Source organism: Diorhabda sublineata, chromosome 3 (genome assembly GCF_026230105.1).
Source record: "Diorhabda sublineata isolate icDioSubl1.1 chromosome 3, icDioSubl1.1, whole genome shotgun sequence".
Classification (NCBI taxonomy): Eukaryota; Metazoa; Arthropoda; class Insecta; order Coleoptera; family Chrysomelidae; genus Diorhabda; species Diorhabda sublineata.
In genome coordinates this window covers 25,018,228-25,042,380 of record NC_079476.1, presented here as the reverse complement: position 1 = coordinate 25,042,380, position 24,153 = coordinate 25,018,228, and the positions used below count along the sequence as shown (strand labels likewise).

Below are 24,153 nucleotides of genomic sequence, written 5' to 3'. Positions count from 1 at the left end.
GCAAAACAAACCAAGTTTTCAGACGGTTTTTCGTGAATAACTTGAAAAATATACATCTAGTCAACGCCAAGATGGATAAATAATGAAAAAACAATGAATTATTCGGAGGAAACTTTTCTAAATTCCTGTGAAAAACCTTTTATAAAATCAAAACTAATAATGTCGAATTTTATTTTCAGAAAATCATTTCCGTAATTTAGCGAAATATCGCCTTTTCTTCAAAATAACTCAAAAACTATTTATGATAACCAAAATTTTGTAAAATATTGAATTTTTTATGAATATGAAACTAAGCCAATTATAGGGAAAAAACCAAAATCACACGAGGATTAACACATGAGAAATTATCCATCCATGTTAACTCAACATATTTACAGATGCTTGCATGCTAGTATTTGATGAATTTTTCGAATGAGGGTATTTTTTATCTCAAATTAGAAAAAATCAACCCCTGACGCAGAGTGAACTTTGAAATAGAGAGTAAGCAAAACCTGGATCCAAAAACAGCTCAATATCTTTATTAATTTTTCCAATGATTTAATTTGATTACATAGGGCTAGTTTTTACCTATAAAAAAGGAACCTTCAGCTCAGGGTAGATTTTGGAATAAAGGAAGTAAAACCTAAATCCAAATTTACGTTGACTTACAACTCGTGGTCAAGAGAAATCGATATCTTTTTGGTAATTATAAATTACGTCCATCAAAATACGATATAGGCAAGAGAAAAACTTTTTTTTCATATTTTAAATATAAATTTTATGATTTCTGCGACTACACAAGACGTGTACGTGAAGCAATGTTGAGGTGAAATTTTCTTACCTACTAGTCCCCAAAGAAAATAATCTAAATGTATCAAGTCACATAAAATCGGTGGTCAATGTGCATTTTAGTTTAGTGAAATTAATACTTGGTAAAATGTTTTCTTATTTTTTAATTGAGGCTTAAAAAAATTGTATAATCTATATCGCTAAACATTCACTGCAACCTTCTAATTACCTTTTCAGAAAAATCAATTATTTTTTCGAAAGTTTCGTATAGTAACTTTCAAATTTAATGTTATAAAAAATTAATTATCATATTTAAGCGCGAATTAATGAAATTATCGATCCGTTAGATGGCAGTACATCGACATTACCATCACCTCTGTCTTCATCATGTGACTCGGAACCAAATTGGAGATTGTATTGGGCGAACTAGTTTAATTATGTTAATTGCGGTTGAATTATTAACGCATTGTCACAGTAAATACGTCAATTACACCAGTTGATGGTGAAATTATCATGACGTTGCCCCAATAATAATTCAACTTTCAGAACAACTTTATTTGTTCTACATACACCGAGAAAAAATATGATTCAAACATCTAGAAATCATAATTACTAGTGAAAATAAGTGTTTACAATGATGCTTTTCATCAAAAAATCAGTTTTTCACAGGTGTTGTTTCTTGTATTAGAAGAACGGACTTGTTAAAATAATAAGGATTGTGTAGTTTGAATAATCCAATAAAAATCGTTTTTACAAGTATTTTGACTCAAGTAATAGCTCTCGCACCCTCATGGAATAATATATTTTTATACAACAGGAACTATGAGACGTTCAAACAAAGAAAATCGGATGTACACTTCAAGTAGTCATTTCGACAAGTCCAAAATCCATTAGAACGCATTTATGGGTATATTTTAGTTGGTTGTGGAAAATCTTGCATTTTAGGGGTGGTCCGCAGCACGAAACATTCGTCTGGAACTACTAAAATGGCGCAAATCCAGGAAAGCTTCACTGGCCTGACTATAAGAGGGCGTCGCAGTGAAAAGATTAGGTGATACTAAGTGTAGTATTATGAATTTTCTGATACATTACTGTCCAAAACGCACTGAAGCAAAGCGAACGTCCTTTCATGTCGAAGTTTTAAACTGGTTCTTAGAATGATACATGTACGTGTTGATCAACATAAGCGAATGATTTAGTTCATTTATTAGGCTTTACAGATGACAAAGACTTCGTCAAATGCACTCGCGCAGTAGTTGGAGCCAACCTTGAAGCCCAATCAACAAAAAAATACTAGTCGTGTTCGAAATCGAAGTACTGTGTTCTTAATTCACTCTATTTTTGTTCGTTTTCTCTATCAAGAGGATCCCTTTTTGATTGTCTCCTTCCATATTTCTAATCACCATCCTGATCAAACAATACGTGAAGGGGTTGTCTTATTGTGTCTTATTTGCTTGATCAGATCATCTTCTAACCTAACCTCTAATTCTTATTCCTGTCTATATTGACATCTCATATTCGAGCTTCTAGTTGGAGATTTTACCCATCATAATCAACTAATTCCTGCATTTAATGTTATTCACCAACTCACGAACCGCATTTTCTCTGCATCGTTTGTTTGCAAAGCTGTCCACGGTACTGCAGCACTTTTTTCATTCTTGACTTTTCCAGTATTTACTCATTAGCTCTTTTCTCAGTTCATGGAATCCTAAACAATAACTTGTTAGCACCACATTTCAAATGAATCAATATATTTGCTGTTCTTAACTGTAAGTGACCATAATTCTGACCAACGTTCGGACCAGATTCAATTTAACGTTTTTGGTTATGTCCGAGCTTTTCCAGCTGTTAACCCTTTCGAGATCGTCAAGAAGGTGGATATTTTGGTTCTGTTTATTGTTCGTTATATCAGATATGATGGTGTCATCAGCTCCTTAGTTCTAAGTGACCACGATTCTGAGCTGTATGAATAGATTTGGAAGACCAGTTTTAGAACCAGATTCAATTTAGCGTTTTTGGTTATGTCTGAGATTTTCCAGCTGTTAACCCTTTCAAGATCTTCAAGCAGATGGATGTTTTAGTTCTGTTTATTGTTAAACGAAGCTTTCCACTCTCCTGCTCTGTTCTGTATAGGAGAACTGCCATTTTCTCCTTCGTTGTAACCAATATGATGGTGTCATCAGCTCCTTAGTTCCAAGTGATCACGATTCTAAGCTGTATGAAGAGATTTGGAAAACCAGTTTTAAGACTAGATTAATTTTAGTGTCCTATCTCCATAAAATCCTTTCTTAACTATAACGAGACAAAATATTTGTTGAATCAGTAGTAATTTTAACAGCACCTGTATTATTGTCTGTTATAAGATGACTTTTGAATAAAGAATTATTCTTGAACGTACTATCAGCTCTACAAAATTGTAATTTTACATAATTCATCATTATTTGATGTGACAGAAGTTGCATTGAAATTGGTTCACATTTGCATGCGGGTAAAAACAATTTTTCAGTGTAGGCGTAAGTTTATCCATTTTATTTAGCATGCATACCTACACATTTCATAAGTTTTTAACTGTACACTTCACATAAGAAATACAAAAACGACGTTTGACTGCTGTAAATGACATTTAAAGGTTAAAAAAATGTTATTCCAGTAATCAGTATAACAGCTTCTTCATAAACAAACTGTGTGGGTTTTATTTAACGTCTATCATATTTGCACATTAGCAAAACGAATCGCATTTGTCAACTAATTGCACCTTTGTCTGTCTTTGTAATCAGATATTTATAGAAAATGACAATTTTGTTCATATGGGAATTAATAATAATGGAATTAAACATTTCAATGACAATTGTTACTATATTTATCTATTTCATTCATTTTCTCGCTTGTATAAAATACATCTGAATACAATTCAACGTTTTATCCACAAAAACTCCCAATTTAGAATCAAAGTTTTCTCCAAATTCAATATAAATGACCTTCAAACACCTCTGGAAACTATTTTATTCCTTGTAATTACTTTATGTTTAATTCTATATTTCTTGAAAACTCTCTAGAACCTTGTATACCTTCTGGACATTTCTTTATACCTAGTTAGCCTTCTAAAAACTCTATTACTTCTTTTAAGACCTCTAGAGACTTCTTTAATTATCAATAAGCCGCTTGAGACTGTTTTCATACCTTCTGGAGATTTTAATATTTCTTGTAGACTTTCTAGAAACTTTAATGGTTCTTTAAACATCTACGGAAACTATTTTCTTTCTTGTAAATATTTCATATTGTTTGTTAACCCACTGGGGACTTCTTTATTTCTTGTAAACTCTCTATAACCTTATTTCTCAATCGTAAACCTCTAGCGACTTCTGTACTTCTGGTGATGTTCTTTGTATACCTTGGAAATCTTTTGGGAACTTTTTTATACTTAGTTAGCCTTCTGGAAACTCTATTACTTCTTATAAGGCCTCCAGTGATTTTTTTAATTGTCTCTAAACCGCTGGAGACTGTTTTCATACCTTCTGGAGATTTTTATATTTCTTGTAGACTTTCTAGAAACTTAATGGTTCTTTAAACATCTGCGAAAACTATTTTATTCCTTGTGAACACTTCATATTATTTGATAATCCACTGGGGACTTCTTTATTTCTTGCGAACTCTCTAGAACCTTATTTCTCAATCGTAAACCTCTAGAGACTTCTGTACTTCTTGTAGAGTTCTTTGTAAATCTTCTGGAAACTTATTTATTCCTAGCTAGTCTTCTGGAAACTCTATTACTTCTTTTAAGACCTCTAGACACTTATTTAATTGTCTTTTAACCTCTGGAAACTATTTTCATATCTTCTGGATATTTTTATATTTCTTGTAGACTCTCTAGAAACTTTAATGGTACTTTCAACACCTCTGGAAACTATTTTCTTCCTTGTAAACACTTCATATTGTTTTTTAACCCCCTGGGGACTTCTTTATTTCTTTTAAACTCTCTATAACCTTATTTCTTAATCGTAAACCTCTGGAGCCTTCTGTACTTCTTGTGGAGTTCTTTGTAAATATTTTGGAAACTTATTTATTCCTAGTAAGTCTTTTGGAAACTCTATTACTTCTTTTAAGACCTCCAGACACTTAATTGTCCTTAAACCTCTGGAGATTGTTTTCATACCTTCTGGAGATTTTTATATTTCTTGTAGACCCTCTGGAAATTTCAATCATTATTTAAACGCCCTACTACCTTCTTTTTTAGTCGTAAACCTCTAGTACCTTTCTGTACTTCTTGTGAAGTATTTTGTATGCGTTGAGAATCTTCTGGAAAGTATTCATTTTACCCAACTATCTTTTATCAAGTACTTTGGTACGAAGACATCAGATCAAGAATTGAGCAAGAGCAAGCTCCGAACAACATAAAGACACTTCTAGCAAACCACAACCTCAGCCTGGAACTCCGGACCAAAATGCTTCGCTGTTACTTCTTTCCTGTACGGATGCGGAAGTTGGATCATGGACGCGGTCACAAAGAAGAAAATTGATGCGTTCGAAATGTACGCCTACAGGCGAGTGCTGCGGATATCTTGGACGGAACATAGGACAAAGATAAAGGTCCTTCAACAAATGGGTAACTTCTCATGACAATCAAAGAGAGAAAGTTGCAGTACCTAAGACATATAATGAGAGGTGAACGATATGAGATAATAGAAGAGAAGATCGAAGGAAAACGGTCGGTCGGCCGTAGACAAAATTCATGACTGAAAAACTTGCATAGATGGCTCGGACAGACGTCTACAGAAATATTCAGAGCTGCGGTTTCTCGTGCGACAATAGCCATTTGGATCGCTAACCTTCGTAGGGAGATGGCGTCGTAATAAGACGACTTTAGTGCAGTTTACAGTTCTCTGTTTTTTTTGTTTATTGACTAGAAGTTACATGCGTAGGTAACTGATAAACCTATCATTGTTTGGTACGTTTCTTATTTCAGTTGCTCGTGATAAATATTTTGATTTTAACATTTTTCTACTCTTTTCTGTATTTTCTTTGTCCTTTATTTTATGTACTGGATGATGGATATCTGTGAAAACTAATACTTGAAGAAACTGGTAATGCATCTTTAGACGAAAAAGTATTTACAGATTTCGATAATTAGAAAAAACGTAATTTATTAAAACAAATACCTTGTAAAACTCATTATTCCATACAAAAAAAACACACACATATCCTTTTCCCTATTTTTCACGACGTATATTTTTTTTCTCATCCTTATAAATCTTTCAATGTAACCTTACGGAAATGTAAATTAATTCTAGTATAACCAATTACTTAAAGTGGCTCTTTCAAATGGATTGCGAAATCTATCAATCTGTTAAAATGGCACTTTATTAAAGCAGCTGTTGACACAGAAAGAACCTCTCTACACAACTTCGTGGTATTCAACACATGGACTTGTCTTGATTTTCATTTACTTTACACAAATAACCTTATTTTAAGGTACCCAATCCTATTGAAATCTGATGGAAGGTAACGCTTTTTTGCAATATATTCAACATTTAAATAAATAAATACGATGTCTACGAATGTATACGACTAAATTTACTTAAAAACAAAATAAATGTAGAAATATGAATCGTTAATACCAATACTTTCAGAAAATTCAGGATTTATGATGGCTCCAGCCTATCTAGGAAGTTTCTGAATTGTTAAAAAGTACCTAGAATTACATTTAAAATAGTTTAAGGCAATTTTATGCCTACTTCATCATAAAGTGTTTATGATATTACCTTGATCAACGCAGTTGTAGAAAAGAATCTAGAAACGTACAACTTGTTAAAAATGGTTTAGTAAGTTCCAAAAAATGTCTACAGAAGCTTCAATCTTCAAGAAATTTTATAACGAAACTTAACTATCTAGAAAGTTTCAGTTCATAAAGAGAATGTCTAGAAGGTATAGAAAAGGTTCTAGGAAGAATCAAATCGTTAAAAAGCATATGGAAAATGTACATACAGTAAGTGAAGAATGCTTATAAGGGCCTCACTCTATCATAAACTATTTATTGATGAAACGCAGTTTTAAAAAAGGCTCTAAGAACATCCGTCTTGTTAAAAAACGTTTAGTAAGTTCTAAAAAATGTCTACAGAAGCTTAAATGTTTATAATGAAATTTGAAAACCATCTAGGAAGTTTCAGTTCATGAAGGAGGTATAGAGAAGGCTCTAAGAACATTCATCTTGTTAAAAAACGTTTAGTAATGTCTAAACGATATAAACTAATCGGCGCTATATATATAAAAACAAACCGTTTCCGAGAACAGCCGCAATCGCTAAACTTAAGACTCTTCAATTATAATCGAACATGACTGGCTTCACGGTCCATGTCTTGGACGAGTTATTTACCCCATTCTGAAAATCGAGATTCGTCCAGATTTTTGTTATGCCCTACTTTGTGTTATAAGTCTTTCGATAGTCTCCGTCATTTAAGGAAAAAAGTGAAAATAGCATGTATAAGTTCAATAAAATCACTTGTATAGCACCATAATTAATCAGTTACTCAAGTAAGCGGAAAATCATTTAGAATTTTCCACATTGTATCCGTCAGAAGGTTAAACAGAGACCGAATATTCAAACAAGTGCAAAATAAAGCTCAGTTTATTAAAGTTAGGTTAGATTTCGAATGTTTTTACGTACTAGTAATATAGCAATCAATTTCATGTTTAGTTTTTTATATTTTAAATGTAAAACTTGTCCATTATAAGTTTTTTAAGACACACGAGGTGAAACCCAAAACAATAGAGGCATCAAACAGATTATAATGAATAATGTAGAATAGCATTATCTTCAAAATATGTCTCTATAGTAGCGTACGAAACGCAATAGCTTAATCATCAATTTCATAAGAGATTTTCTAGAACAAATTGAATCATTCAAATCCCGCGTAGCAATTTCTCCCAAAGTTCAACTTCCATCTTCCTTATTCTATTTGTCTTAAAGACGAATTAATTTATTTTTCGAGTGCAGAGATTTTCCGGACGATAGTTGTAATTTAACAAAATCCTTTCGTTAAAATTATCCCATTTGAAACAGGGACGTACTACAGAAAATCATCTATATTTTCAAAATATTTTCATTATTTTTCTTATGATAGTTTTTCGATCGATTTTCAAAATCGGCATGTCGAGAATTAGGATAAAAACAGCGTTTAAAAGTTATAACTGATTAGTTGGGCGGAGACCCAGATGGCGCTATTAGTATTAAATCCACATTTTTCCATTCAAAATATACGTGTATTGATTTGACAACTATCATAATAGCAGTTTACGAGCTATTGCAACTTTTATTAGTCTGAAAAAACTGATAAAATCATAATTTTTGTGTTAAAAAATACTATAGAAGCCAAAGCTTAGCTTCACCCCACGTGTATGTAAAATTTAAACGAAGCGAAATAAGTTTCGAAGACGATACACGCAGTGGACTACCAATGCGGCTTTAACCGACGAAAACATCAAAAATTTCACAAAATAATTCATTATAACCGTAAAGTAAACCTGAATGATATAGTTGAAACCTTGAAGTTATCAAAGGAACGTCTATATGTGACAATTGATGAAACATAGCATTATAATTCCATAATGAAGTCTAATCGATGGTCAACCGAGTGGTCTGCACTTGGTGAACGGATTTCAAAACGTGGAAAGACCTGAAAGTCAGCTGGTAAGTCGATTATTTTAATAAGGGAAAAACCATAAACGTAGCGTTATTGGAGCCGACGAAAGCGCTAAAAACGGGTCCTTTTAAAGAAGAAGAAAGTGCTCTATTACATACCAACGAAAATCATGCCAAAATTGCATGATTTCGTATCCATCAGTTTGTCGGTCTGGTTTGTCTGGTCCCCCAGCGATTTTTTCGTGTTATCAGACCTCAATAGACAGAAATTTTGCTCCGATGAAAATCGTATCACCTTTGATCTTATTAGTCACTAAAAATACCAACGGATCAATGGTGTAGTAAATTTGAGTCTACACTATTTGTTGTAGTTTATATTTCTGTAAATCTAGAGATAAATCTAATCTTGTTTTCGGTTTTTTCACCAGTGGACAAAGTTTTTTGAAAAATTGATGAACGACGACAATTTCACCAACAACCCCTAAAAACCGTTCAGATGCCTCTGGCTGTGGCATTAGATAACGTTTTCTATCTTGTTAATAAAACTCGAGACGTCAGTAAATTGCTGGCAAATTTGAATTTTAAACTAATTTTAGATTAACATGCCATCGGATAAAAGGAAAGTGTAACGGATATAAGGGTAAAACGCGGTGTCGAAAAAAAAAAATTCAATTCCCATCCCTCTCGAAACCGTTTCACGCTACCAAGGATTTATTTATAATTATACTTATTAAAGTACAGCTTGTTACAAAATGAACGGAGCGGATGTAAGGAAATTATTATATTTCGAGCAAATAATCTCGAGAAAATTGAAATCGTATGAAATTCTCGTAGTAATTAGCGGTATGTTGATTATAGAATTACCCTCGTATACGTATCTCTACGATCGCACGAACATAGAACATGTAGATAAATTGTATTACTCAAAGAGATACGATCTTGTTGAGATTATCTGAAAAGCTAGCTCGAAACATAAATGCGCCATAACATGCTCCAAGACGATGACGAAATTGACAATATAAGAACTAGTTATTTGTATCACGTCTCGGTATTGATTTTCCCTTTCGATATTTGTAAAGAAAATTCAATTCCGTGTAGATTTAATACAATTATCATTTTCATTAGTTGAAATATATGTGGGAAATATTATTTATCTCAAACCCCTTGTAAATACACAATTTTCAATTATCAATTTTATAGTACAACCATTGTATTTTATAGTACCGAATATGTTACTAACTTCCATTCAAACGTACAATCAAATATCAAACATTAGCTGTTTGATTGAAATAAATCAGTCGAGAGATAACTTGAAAAAGAGGAAGAAAAGTTAGGTTAGATTTACAACGTGGCTAAATAAAAAAAATACCATACTATCTTGAAAAAGGAAAAACGTTTGAGCTAAGAAATCATGCAAAAACGCCGCATTTGATTAAGAAGAAAATATTGTTTCAAGACAATACACTAACTCACAAATCCGTTATTGCAATGATCAAAATTAATGAATTAAAGTTTACCATGTGGATAAAATTAAAAATTGTGACATAAAAGTCTAGGAGAAATTAGATATACCAATTTCTTAATGAAACAATTAATATAATCACGAAATATGAAACAATATCTCATAAATTCATTAATTTATATTCAAAAATTGAAATTTTTTTACAGCGATACTTGCTGCGCCATCTATCGAGGACTGCCCGCCCGATAGCGTCATCTTTGAAGATAACTGTAAATGCGATCTGTCTACTTGTTCGAAGCCTCCATGTTTTTCACAATTACAGATAGCTACAAATGGAACCGGTCTACCGGGTCATTGCTGTCCCACATATGAATGTATAGGATGTAACGAAACTGAAAAAATCAATGGAAAATGTCCGTGCGGAAAGGGCGCTGTAATTAATGGATATAAATGCGAATGCGTGGACAAAGAAAAACATTTGGTAAGAAGATTAAATATTTTTCTCTATAAATATGTAATAACTCTGTTGGTTAATATTGTGAGTAAAATATTCAAAAAAACCAACCGGAACCAATATTCTCAATATTGTTGTTGCGATTTTTGTTTTTTTAACGGTTGGACGCACTGCTGACATATGTCAATGGTCGATTACTGCGTTCGGTGATGACTCTTGACTGTTCGATATCGTTCGGTAATCCACTTTATTTCAATCTGAACGCTCGGTGTGCGTTCACTTATATAAACTTTTGACGTTTCGTTTGACATTTCAATGCTTATTAATTAGCAATTTTATGCGACAGTTAAATTTGAAAATTTACGTGACCATGCTTATCAATGTGTCGTTTATAAATTATTAGTAAGAGCAATATCCCGCATTTAAAACAAAGGTTATCATAAATTTGGAGTATTGAAAATGACGCTAGGTAAATTTTCAAAGTTATCTTTATACTGGATATTGTTTTTACGACTATATATTGAAGGTAATTGTGATCTGAGTTGTTTAAATGGTCGGTGGAAGTGATTGATTTAAAAAAAGATGCCGATTTATGTGGAACAGAATTCGATCACGATTACAAATAAGTGAATATGTATAAATAGAACTACTACATTCATTCTTAAAACTGTTTTACATGTTAATTTGTCTACGAGGATGGTCCCAGAAGTACCTGGCCCAATAATAAAAACACAAAAATTTTGCAAAATAACATATTCATTTTTCAACGTAATCTCCTTCTAGCTCAAACCAATAAGTTCGATACCACCGAGAAATTTTTTCAAGTCTCGGTACAGAAAATAATCCGAGGGGGCTAAATCTGGCGAATAGGGAGTATAAGGTACCAAGAAACCAAGCAAATGCGGCTGTTTTTGCTTGATTTCTTCACTCAAACTTTGCAATAAGTTCATATAATACTCTCCGTTGGTAGTTTTTCCTTTTTCAATGGAAATTATCCCACGCGCATCTCAAAAAACCGACGACATGACGTTGCTTGTAATTTGAACGATCTCTGGCAACTTTGGAGCTGGTTCTTCCTTCTTAATCCATTGTTTTGATTCTTTTTTTGTTTCGGGTATGAAAAGATGGTTCCACGTTCCGTCCATGGTTATGAAACTGCGCAAAAACTCTACTTTATTTCTGTAAAACACTTGATGCTGTTTTCGATCGATTGTGAGCACCCATCTCGCGCACAGCTTTCTCATGTCCAAATTTTTAGTTAATATATGATTTACCATACTTTTTGAAATGCCTATTATGTCTGCTAGCTCGCGTACTAGTACAGTAGACGATCATCCAGTATCGCTTTGTGGATTTTCTTCAACACTTCTGGAGTCGTCATCTCATTTGGTCCACCAGTGCAATGCTGGTCTTCGCAGGTCATACGGCCTCGTTTAAACCCTGCTACCCAATATTTTGCTATTAATAACGAAGGAGCCGTCTCATGCAGAGTAGAATCTAGAATCTTTTTCCATGTTTACAAATTCACTGAAAACGTTTACTATTGATGGCTGCCAAACAAATACTAAAGCACGTGGGGTCTTCAAACTTTAAACATATTGTGTACCTTCCAAGTAAGTATCGCCATCTCTAGGTAAGGTAAGGTACTTCTAGGACTATACGTATCGTAATGCCCTCAGTTTATGAAGCAATTCAATCTACAAAAAGTCCTAAAATTCATCAATGATCATTATGTAGCGAGTTGAATAGAAGAAATGTCATAGGTTAATGGCGAATGCGTTTGTGATCCACGTCTTTGTCCACTTCCAATACTGTGCGACAAAAAATCAGTACCAGTGGTTCATACTGAAGGCTGTTGCAAAATTACAGAATGCACAAAATGTCCGGCAGACAGCGAATCCACAAATGTCGAAGGAGATGAAATTGAGGATCATTGTGTCTGTCTCCCATGTAAGACAGAATGTGGATTTAACAGGACAGTAAGTAATTTCTTATACTCGTTGTGACTTTATTAGAACAACATTTTAACATAAATGAGAGTAAACCGATACAAATGTTTTATTTCAAGCCTGTTATTAAGAGACCTGGTAAGGGAATTCCCGGCAAATGTTGCGACCTCTATGAATGCAAACAAAATGAAGAAATAAAAGGATGTATCCATGAAAATACCATTTATGAAAATGGTGAACAGTGGTTCATACCTCCTCTACAATTATGTAGATGTGATAACGGCTTAGCGCTTTGTTCTAACCAAAAAGAAAAAGACTCTGCATCTTGTTTTGTTGATAATCAATTCCATAATCATTCAGAAACTTGGACTAAGGACGAAGGATGTACTTTGTGTACTTGCATGTAAGTATTATGTATCGATGCTCTTTTAGAAAAGCACAAAATTAGAAAAATCGAACGTCAGATTTGTTTCTCTGGAGCAGACAAAACTTTTCAAGCAATTTACTTTTAAAACCACTTTTAACCGGTTATCGTCACCGACTGCGGGGGCATGTCCGACCTGCAAAGGGTCAAATTTTTTCAAAAATCGTGCTCTTTTGAATTTTCAGTTGAAGCCTTATGCAACCTCTAACATAATAAGAGTATGTCGCATGGGTGGGTATACACAGTTTAAGATATAGAGCTGCAAATAGTCTAAAATAATATTTTCTAAACAACTTAAATTACACAAACTCAGTCGTTATGAAAGTTAAAAATAAGTCATTTCGACAATCCTTGACGCATAGCAATAAATCAATTAGAGATAAGGGGGATCATCGGGCTTTTCGTCGTCGTCACTTTTTTCCATCCAATTTTACAGCCCTTTGTGAATCCACAGCGAATTATCTTGAAGAGGCTGTGAGCTAGGTCCACCGATGGTACAGAGAGCCAGCCCTTTTCTCGAGTAAAAATTACAATTGGATTTTCAGTGACGATTTCAATATTCGGCCCTTTTCGACATCAGTTTTTCAAAGAATCGGACAGGACAAACGTAGCCGTCGTTTTTCTCTATTAAAAATTTACTTTCAGTACCACTTTGGGAAGTCTTGCTGAATCAGGGTTGTATTCAACTCGATTTGTTACAGAATCATCGTTGTTTCTCTTCAAGGGTATTTTCAATCCATTAATTTACCATTTTCGTTATTTCTACGAACTTAATGATGTCGAACTTTTTTCTTTTTTCTGATTGTATTTTTCTTCAGCTTAATTGTTAGGTTCCATATGATTTTGAACGAGGTTTCTTTATTAAACTCCGTACTATCTTTTCTTATGTTCAGAACCCAAACCTTTAAAATCAACGCCAATTCCTCTACCGTCCGATTTTCTTCTAATTGATACTTTCTATCATTACAGAAATATTTTCCATACAAATTTGTTACTATAAACTATAATTTCTTCGTCAATATTACAACGAAATCGTTACATTTTGAAGTATTGAATATTTAAAACGTCAAAATCAAAATTAATCAATATGACAACATGGCAAGTGATAATCAATGATCTACATTCAGATAATGTTGTATTGATTGATTGTTTTCAATCAGATGATTTCAAATTAATTGATTTCATCGGATTTCTACTGCAGCAAAATATTTTCAAAGGAAATTTTGACAGCAAAAAAATCCGTCTTGCGATTTTTCTAATTTTGTGATTCTAAGCAAACCCTGTAATTTTTGAGACTACACGATTTTGTTCCAACCTTGCAAATTGTTTTGTAGCTAAAAGTCTTGGGCTATGTTGATGATACAGATATCTCTATAATCATCTGGAAATTTTAGTTTTTCCAAGTTTCTACAAAAGCCGTTGTTAAAATAATTGTTTCTCCTTTTTAAGTGTTTATTCTTTAGTTTCTATCTATTTTGAAACTTCATTTTCTTAACTACATAATGCACAGTCTAATTTTTTTGAAAAATTTCCAACTATTCATTTCCAGAAAAATGAATTTTCTTATGAATCTCTCAAAATTTCCATTTTTTAATAATAACATCTAAATGATAGCCTTCTCGAAGACGGCACTCCTCAGATTTGTGAAAACTCTTGTCAATAAATCTGGGGTGATTGCTGCCATTTCCTGGCGAATATATTTCTTTAGCTCACCGATGTCCCTGGGATTTGTCATGTTGATTTTATGTTTGAGGTGTCTCAACAAAAAGAAATCAATAGGCGTCAAATCAGGGCTACATGGGGGCCAAGGGATATCACCTCTTTTGGAAATTAGTCTTGCAGTAAACAACCGCCATAGAGTCATTTGATGTGTGATAGGTCGCTCCGTCTTGTTGGAACCAAGTTCTCGTATTTGCTATTCTTGATCTCGCAAGTTCTGGAGTTAAATAATTCCTTTGCTTGAGATTGCTGTCCACACCGTTACTTTCGGACTATACAATGGTTTTTGATGTTTCATTTTTGCATTTTTTTCGGTCCAATAACAACAATTTTGTCAGTTTACGAACTCATTTAAATGAAAGCATCATCTGAAAAAAGGATGTTGTCAAAAGTGGAAAATCGACTAAGCATATCTTCAGCAAATGCCAAGGTTGCTCCAAATTCGGTATCTTTTAATTCCTGTGTTAACTGGAACTTTAAAGATGCAGTTTAAGATCCAACTTCAAAATTCGCTGCAAACTTCGTCGCGACAAGTTTAAAGTCGCCGATCGCTTTTGAGTAGACACACGCGGATTTTCTCGTACTGACACCTTCACCCTATCAATATTGTCTGTGGTCCTAGATATTCTTGGACGACTTTTTCTGGTGGTTTAAACGTGGAACCGGTGTATTCAAAACGCTTAACGCATATTTCAATTAAATTTGCACTCGGAGCTTCATTAACGTGTCTTAATTAACGACACAGTCTTGTCAAGACGTATGAACGACCGATCACGTAAAACAAGCGCCACGCTTTCCGTCGAAGTGACTCCTCGCGAAAAAAGATGATGCAATAAGCCCGTTCTCTATTATTTCTATTTTTCTTCGAACAAATGTTATTATTTTAAAAATCCAAAGTTTCGCCCCATCCTTTATTAATAATTTTATAATAATCCTGCTATTATTGCAGTACATAATATTTTATTGATAAATTTTCCATGTTATAGTAACGGTATAGAGAAATGCATCTCCCACTACTGCGATGTAAAAGTAAATTTAGTGCATCGAAACAATTCTTGTAACAGCTCAGACAATGTATCTCGTCTCCATTTGGAGAAATGGATAGAACGTGATAATTGCACGACATGTTTGTGCGACAACGGTTTGATAGATTGCAACCGAGAATTGTGCGAAGATTCAATACCTACAACGACCTCGATAGCAGAATGTCAACCTTTAGCTAATTGCAACAAAACTTGCATAAATGGTTACAGAATTAACAGAAAAGGATGCGAAATATGTAAATGTAATTCTGTCAAATTACAACAAGACATCTTAACGAGATATAATATTTCAATGAACGATCTTATTAAAATTTTGGACGAATATAAAACGAAACGACTACCTACGACTATTCCCATTACTAGTTCCACTGTTAGTACCAGTACTTCTTCGGCGACTGTCGATAAAAGCGTTGAAATCGATAATGACATTGCACCAGTTGTTATTAGTAATAGAAATGCAGAATTTTACGAAGGATACCCAACAACTACTACAACTGAACCTTCAGTAACGCGTACAGATAAAGAAAATGGTAAGAAACTTTTTTATATTTCTAAATTGTTCAGTTCTTTCCCCTCTTAACTCATGTTTTATTTGTCTTTCTTTGTGCGTTAATGATAATCAAATGTTTTTGGAAAAAAATAGCCTCTACAGACAAATAACAGATTCGTTTTTTAAAAATGACAGTTCATAAAGAAAAATTACAAGTCTATTTTTAAAAATGACAGTATTGAAGATAAATGATAGTTTTTTGAAAAAGACAATCTCTAGAGACAAATAACAGATTTGAAATGAAATGACAGTGTCTAAAAACACATAGCAAATTGCTTATAAAGAAAAATGACAACTTTTTTAAAAAAATGATATATTCTACAGACAAATGACAAGTTTAGTCTTGAAAATGACAGTCTCTAAAGAAAAATGATAGTTTCTGGATATAAATAATACTTTTTTGAAAAAATCAGTCTCTAAAAACGCAACGGCAAGTTTGTTTATGAAAAAAATTGCTTATAAAGACAAAAATAACATGTTTTTAAAAATGAGAGTTTCTGCAGACAAATGACAAGTTTCTTTTTAAAAATGAAAGTTTCTACATACAAATGACAAGATTCTACATACAAATGACAAGTGTCTACATACAAATGACAAGTTTCTACATACAAATGACAAGTGTCTACATACAAATGACAAGTTTCTACATACAAATGACAAGTTTCTATTTAAAAGTGAGTTACTAAAGAAATATGTCAGTTTTTTTAAAGACAGTATCTAAAGACTCATCGCAAGTTTGTTAATAAAAAAAATAGTTTCTAAAGACAAATGACAAAAATGTCAAAAATGACAGTTTCTAAAACCACATGACAAGTTTGTATATGAAAAAAATAGCTTCTGAAGACAAATAATATATCCTAAAAATGACAGTTTCTACAGACAAATAACAATTTCTTATTAAAAATGACAGTTTCCAAAGAAAAATGACAGTTTTTTTAAAAAAACAGTGTCTAAAGACACAGACAAGTTTGTTTATGAAAAAAAATTGCTTCTGAAGACATATAACACATTTGTTTTCAAAAATGACAATTTCCAAAGAAAAATGACAAGTTTATTCTTAAAATGACAGATTCTACAGACAAATAACAATTTCTTATTAAAAATGACAGTTTTCAAAGAAAAATCACAGTTTTTTTAAGAAAACAGTGTCTAAAGACACAGGACAAGTTTGTTTATGAAAAAAATTGCTTCTGAAGACATATAACACATTTGTTTTCAAAAATGACAATTTCCAAAGAAAAATGACAAGTTTATTCTTAAAATGACAGATTCTACAGACAAATAACAATTTCTTATTAAAAATGACAGTTTTCAAAGAAAAATCACAGTTTTTTTAAGAAAACAGTGTCTAAAGACACAGGACAAGTTTGTTTATGAAAAAAATTGCTTCTGAAGACATATAACACATTTGTTTTCAAAAATGACAATTTCCAAAGAAAAATGAGAAGTTTATTCTTAAAATGACAGATTCTACAGACAAATAACAATTTCTTATTAAAAATGACAGTTTTCAAAGAAAAATCACAGTTTTTTTAAGAAAACAGTGTCTAAAGACACAGGACAAGTTTGTTTATGAAAAAAATTGCTTCTGAAGACATATAACACATTTGTTTTCAAAAATGACAATTTCCAAAGAAAAATGAGAAGTTTATTCTTAAAATGACAGATTCTACAGACAAATAACAATTTCTTATTAAAAATGACAGTTTTCAAAGAAAAATCACAGTTTTTTTAAGAAAACAGTGTCTAAAGACACAGGACAAGTTTGTTTATGAAAAAAATTGCTTCTGAAGACATATAACACATTTGTTTTCAAAAATGACAGTTTCTAAAGAAAAATGACAAGTTTATTCTTAAAATGACAGATTCTACAGACAAATAACAATTTCTTATTAAAAATGACAGTTTTCAAAGAAAAATCACAGTTTTTTTAAGAAAACAGTGTCTAAAGACACAGGACAAGTTTGTTTATGAAAAAAATTGCTTCTGAAGACATATAACACATTTGTTTTCAAAAATGACAGTTTCTAAAGAAAAATGACAAGTTTATTCTTAAAATGACAGATTCTACAGACAAATAACAATTTCTTATTAAAAATGACAGTTTTCAAAGAAAAATCACAGTTTTTTTAAGAAAACAGTGTCTAAAGACACAGGACAAGTTTGTTTATGAAAAAAATTGCTTCTGAAGACATATAACACATTTGTTTTCAAAAATGACAATTTCCAAAGAAAAATGAGAAGTTTATTCTTAAAATGACAGATTCTACAGACAAATAACAATTTCTTATTAAAAATGACAGTTTTCAAAGAAAAATCACAGTTTTTTTAAGAAAACAGTGTCTAAAGACACAGGACAAGTTTGTTTATGAAAAAAATTGCTTCTGAAGACATATAACACATTTGTTTTCAAAAATGACAATTTCCAAAGAAAAATGAGAAGTTTATTCTTAAAATGACAGATTCTACAGACAAATAACAATTTCTTATTAAAAATGACAGTTTTCAAAGAAAAATCACAGTTTTTTTAAGAAAACAGTGTCTAAAGACACAGGACAAGTTTGTTTATGAAAAAAATTGCTTCTGAAGACATATAACACATTTGTTTTCAAAAATGACAGTTTCTAAAGAAAAATGACAAGTTTATTCTTAAAATGACAGATTCTACAGACAAATAACAATTTCTTATTAAAAATGACAGTTTTCAAAGAAAAATCACAGTTTTTTTAAGAAAACAGTGTCTAAAGACACAGGACAAGTTTGTTTATGAAAAAAATTGCTTCTGAAGACATATAACACATTTGTTTTCAAAAATGACAATTTCCAAAGAAAAATGAGAAGTTTATTCTTAAAATGACAGATTCTACAGACAAATAACAATTTCTTATTAAAAATGACAGTTTTCAAAGAAAAATCACAGTTTTTTTAAGAAAACAGTGTCTAAAGACACAGGACAAGTTTGTTTATGAAAAAAATTGCTTCTGAAGACATATAACACATTTGTTTTCAAAAATGACAGTTTCTAAAGAAAAATGACAAGTTTATAATTAAAATGACAGTTTCTACAGACAAATAACAATTTCTTATTAAAAATGACAGTTTCCAAAGAAAAATGACAGTTTTTTTTAAGAAAACAGTGTTTAAAGATACATGACAAATATGTTTATGATTGAAAATAGCTTCTAAAAACAAATTTTGTTACTTTCAGATTCTTTGATTTACATCGTAATAATAGTTTTGTGCTCTCTGCTGTTTGTGACAGTTTTGGTAATATTACTGGTATTTCTATGCAAGAATCGTAGAAAAAGCAGCCTCGATTTGTCTCAATGTCACTATCACACTGTCAACAACAACAACACAATCAAAAAAACTGATCAACTTCTTTAAAACGATTTCTCCGAATTTAATGTGATATCAGATTACTTACGTAAATATTACACAAAATTAGTTTTGTTCGAAAAAAAATCCAAGGTGAATTGGATTTTTTAATTATTGTTGGGTAAAATGTTTATTGTTTGAACAAAATTTTTTATATATTTACATAAATACTTGACGATATGTTCAAAAAATCGAATGTTACCACAAAAAGGTACCGCTAATAGAAACACGAAAGGATGTGACAAAGTAATTATTTGCTTTTATTTCTGAATATGCGACTGTTGCTGAGATAGATGTTAATTTATTATTTTTTTATGTAATAAGGAATGTTGAAAATATGTATTTTTTTAAAGGATACTTTTATTAATTGTTATTTGTTCCAACCTCTGTATATTTGTTTGGAACCGTTGGTGATATTCATACTGAACGCACTATTTATTTTTACCATTACAATAATATTCGCAATTACAATGTCTGACGCTCGTTTCGATAACCAAGTTATCGTCTTCAGAGACTGACTAGTTTGCCTTGTCCCCAGCTTTTCCCAATTTCCCTTTTCTCGTCATCCCACTAGATTCCAATCAAGATTTTCTTTTGTTCGTCATGCAATGAATTTGTTTCTTTATTCCAATTTCTTCCATTCTTCCTTTCTAACTTCGATCTGTCTTCGGCTCTTGGTCTAAAATCCATTTCTGTCGGTTCGATAGTGCTTTAAGCTACAATATGTTTTTTATATGTTGTTTTTCAAAGTTTATCATAGTTTGATCAGTGGTATGTCATCTTGAACTCTTTTTAGGCCTACAAACAGTAGGCCTAGTAGGCAGTAGTACAACTAAATCTATTAATTGCCTCATTTTGACAACAAAAAATCTAATTCTGATGCCAAATGGCTGCCATAATGTTGAAAATAGCCCTTAATGATTTCATTTACATTTTTTTGTTTATATTTTATTAATCATCTACAATATATGTCTATATGACAATTTTAATATCCATTCGACATATTCAACTTGCAACTTGTTTTTTTTGATATCCTTTAAAAAAATTGTACTTCTTATATATATATTTTTTTATTAGAGTCGGTATGCAGGGTATTTGAGAAGTATGTTTATTGTGTACATATATATATATATATATATATATATATATATATATATATATATATATATATATATATATATATATATATACTTTCTAGAAATGAATGAATTCTTAATTTTCATATACAAAATCCAAATTCTATGACTTATAATTTTCAATATCTATTTGTAGATTTAGAAATAGCCCAGTAAAAACTCGATTCAATCTTGCTCTATAACTTTTATGACTTATTATTGATAAGATCTCGAAAATTGAAAAGAAAAACATATTGTAGTATTATAATGATTTATTTGATTTTAGAATTGATGTTAACATCAAGTTTATATAGTTTAGTGTTAAATTAATTTAAAAGACTCTAACTTGAACGAAGTAATGTTATGTATCATGAACAAATTAAAGCGGGATGATTAATGATTAAATAATAGTATTTAATACATATAATTTTTCAGTTTTCCTATTAAGTGAAAAACAATGAAAACATTTTTGACTTGACCGTTTCACAATGAAATAAACAACCATTCAATAACCTTTTCCGTGTACTATTTCAAGTGCAGTTCAATAGTAAATACTTTTAATCAAACACCTTATAAATCATTCGAAATTCTGATCTACACAATTAACTTTTATTAAGAAACTACAAAAAGTTAGATAGTTTGCAGTATTTTCTTCTTCTAGGTATTTGAATGCCCCTACAACTGTCTTTATTTGTCAATTAAGTTGTAAATGAATTGTTAAATTCGTTCAAAATTCTGCTGGTTCTTCCTAAGATCCAACCTGTATTAATTTATGTTTTTATTTGTCATTCACTAATTTCCTATTTGCTTCCTATAATCCACCGTAAAGTCAAAAATAATCATAATATTTTGATATAACCACCTTTTATTCGCATATTCACTGTTTTTCTAATTTAAATATGAAAATATACACAAAAAGGAAAAATTCTCTTAAATGGCATCTAATTTTCTTCAACTTTTTACTTGTTAGATCATTTTATTTGTTTAGCTTAATGATTTTTCTTGATTTTAAGTGTCTTGTATTATCTTAAATTGATTTTCTATCAAGAGAGATTGAAAATAAAGCAATTCATCACGAAAAAAGTAAAAATGTATAAATTAAAATCATTGATTATCCCTCAGTAATATGTCTAGTTGAGTAGAAGTAACATTGATAGTGTAGTTCAATTAATAAATCGAAAATAAAGGGACTTCTTCCTTTTAAAAGGTTTTTTAATTAAGTTACTTATACTTGCCAATTAAAAAGTACTAACTTTTTGGTAACGAACTACATTATTGATAATCTAATGTCTTTATAACAATCGAAAGCTACATTTAACGATATTGTTAATAATATTGTATAAATTGTGTTTTGTAAATATTATATATTTAGATTTTGGAACTAAAATAATTTTATTTGATTGTGATAAGTCTTATTTTTCCATGTTTCTGTACTAATAAATCAGATTTATATGTAGATTGTTCCTATTGCACAGTTGCAAATTTTTGGGTGGGTATATGAGGGACTTGCTGAAAAAACGATTAGATACTTCACCCATTTGTTGCAACTGCCATTTTATAGACTTTAAATAAATGTTAATAATATAGTTTAACTATATAGACAGGAAATGTTTTATTTGCAGTATTCAAAGAGTATTTTTTTATGAATTATTTTTTGGCCGTCATAATTTATTTCCTTGTTCATTTTTGTTGTGTGAAAGAACTTTTAATTATTGATTTTTTTGAGGAAAATATTTTGCTTACCCGATCATTATTTGGCAAAACAATATGATACATTTGAACTACTGCTCTTTCAACATGGCGGCTGCTGCCTTTTATATAAATTCTACAGATTTTTTAAACATTTTTCAAGTTTACACTGACTTATACTATAAAGCACTTCTAAAGGGAGTAAATTTCTTTTCAAAGGATTTCCATAATAATGTGGTAGAAAAACAAATTACATTTTTCTTTTGAAAAATAAAATGAAATTCACTCTTCAACTGATAAGTGACAACTAACCTCTATTTGAAATGTATGACATAAGAACAGCGCTACCAACATATTTACCATAGGCACCGCCACATGTAGAAAATTCTTCTTTTATTTCCATGCTAATTCTATGAATGAGTATTGAAAAGTGGATGTAAAACTAGTTATAGGGTGAGTCAGTATAATAAAGTAGATGGTAGCTTTTGGTTTAAGAATGCTTGAATTAGTGACGGCCACTTTTACACTAAAATAACTATTAGTGTTTAACACTTTGAAGTGTATTTAGGTATAATATTTATTAAATTAGTGTACACTTTAACAATGTACATACAAAAATTACAATAAATAACTATGTTTAATTCATTTTAGCGTTTTATTTCAAAATAACCTTATAAATTTTTTTGAAACTATTTTTCTGTTGGAAAAAACCAAAAATCAATACGATTTATAAAGAAAAGGAATAACCCTACATAGATAAAAAATACGGGAAAGAATTTGTATTTGTAGTGGAAGGCCAAACATAAAACATGTAAATCTGTTTTGTCCTAGTACTATATCCACTTCAAATGCCCCCTCCTCTCTAGATTTCTTGAAATTATGTTTTTTCCACTTCTATCTAATTATCAAATATCCTTAAGAATACAGAGACTCAACGAATAGATCCCGTGGACTCCTTAAAATTTCTCTACTTGTAAAGATAATAACTTATTTAGTTTTGTTTTCATGAATTTGTCAGATCAGTGGATAACAATATGTATATTTTCAAAAATCAGAAAATCGTGAAAATAAAAACAAATATTGTGAGATCTGGCAACCATGCACAGGCTTGATAATAACAAACGTCAATGATCACACATACAGTGGTGCCACTACAGTGGCTTGATAAAGACAGTGTGGCCACATGTTTAACCCAAACTATTATACAAAATAAATTATTTTCGTATTATTTTTAGCTAATAATACTTTTGGGATCTTGAAAAGCTTTTGATTAAGTATTAGCGAATATAAATTACGATTTTATAAGTATTATTATAATAAGAACAAATGCTAAATCAGTCGAGTTTGCGTTAAACATTAACGCAGCCTATTGTTGGATTGTAAAAACTTAAAAAGCAACCCTCGTAGTGATATACCGTGTCTATAAATTTCATTGTTAGAATGAATTTGTCTTTAAATGTCAATTTATAGAAAAATGAACATGTCAAACGATAATTTTTATACAAAAAATTATTCAGATTCTCCATGGCACATATATATCAATTTTTTGAAGAATCCGAACATACAGAAGCTTTCATAGTATCATCTTACAAGTAAGTATAAATCAAACTATTATTCAATTATATTTATTTGTATATAAATGTTATTTCAATTAATTAAAGAAAATTGCATGAAAAACTTTGCAAAAGTTTATTAACATTTTATGCATTTAGCATATATTCGTATTAAATTTTTAGTAAAGTGATTATATTGCGGAAAAATTAAATAAATATAAAAAATCGCAATATTCATTTCTTCCTACCTTTTTAATAAAATGTTTACATTAGGTTTTACAATTTCATCATAAAAAGAACTTCATTAACAAATATTTCAACTTCTAACCAATGTTCTCGGTCCTGCTCGTTTTTTCTAACAATCTAGATATAATGATTCACACACTATAGCACAATATTCACAATTGATTGAT

The 24,153-nt window shown here is 31.0% G+C and overlaps 1 protein-coding gene across 1 annotated transcript in view; it reads left to right on the top strand.

Moving 5' to 3' along the window:
• Positions 1-22,826, top strand: part of LOC130441275 (cysteine-rich motor neuron 1 protein) — a 191,371-nt gene extending 168,545 nt beyond the window's left edge. Inside the window, exons 2-6 of the mRNA XM_056774876.1 lie at positions 10,073-10,347; positions 12,084-12,299; positions 12,389-12,672; positions 15,399-15,985; positions 19,214-22,826. Coding sequence (XP_056630854.1) covers positions 10,073-10,347; positions 12,084-12,299; positions 12,389-12,672; positions 15,399-15,985; positions 19,214-19,392 — 1,541 coding nt within the window. The 3' untranslated portion in view covers positions 19,393-22,826. The remainder of the gene's footprint in view (positions 1-10,072; positions 10,348-12,083; positions 12,300-12,388; positions 12,673-15,398; positions 15,986-19,213) is intronic.
• Positions 22,827-24,153: the final 1,327 nt, after the last annotated feature.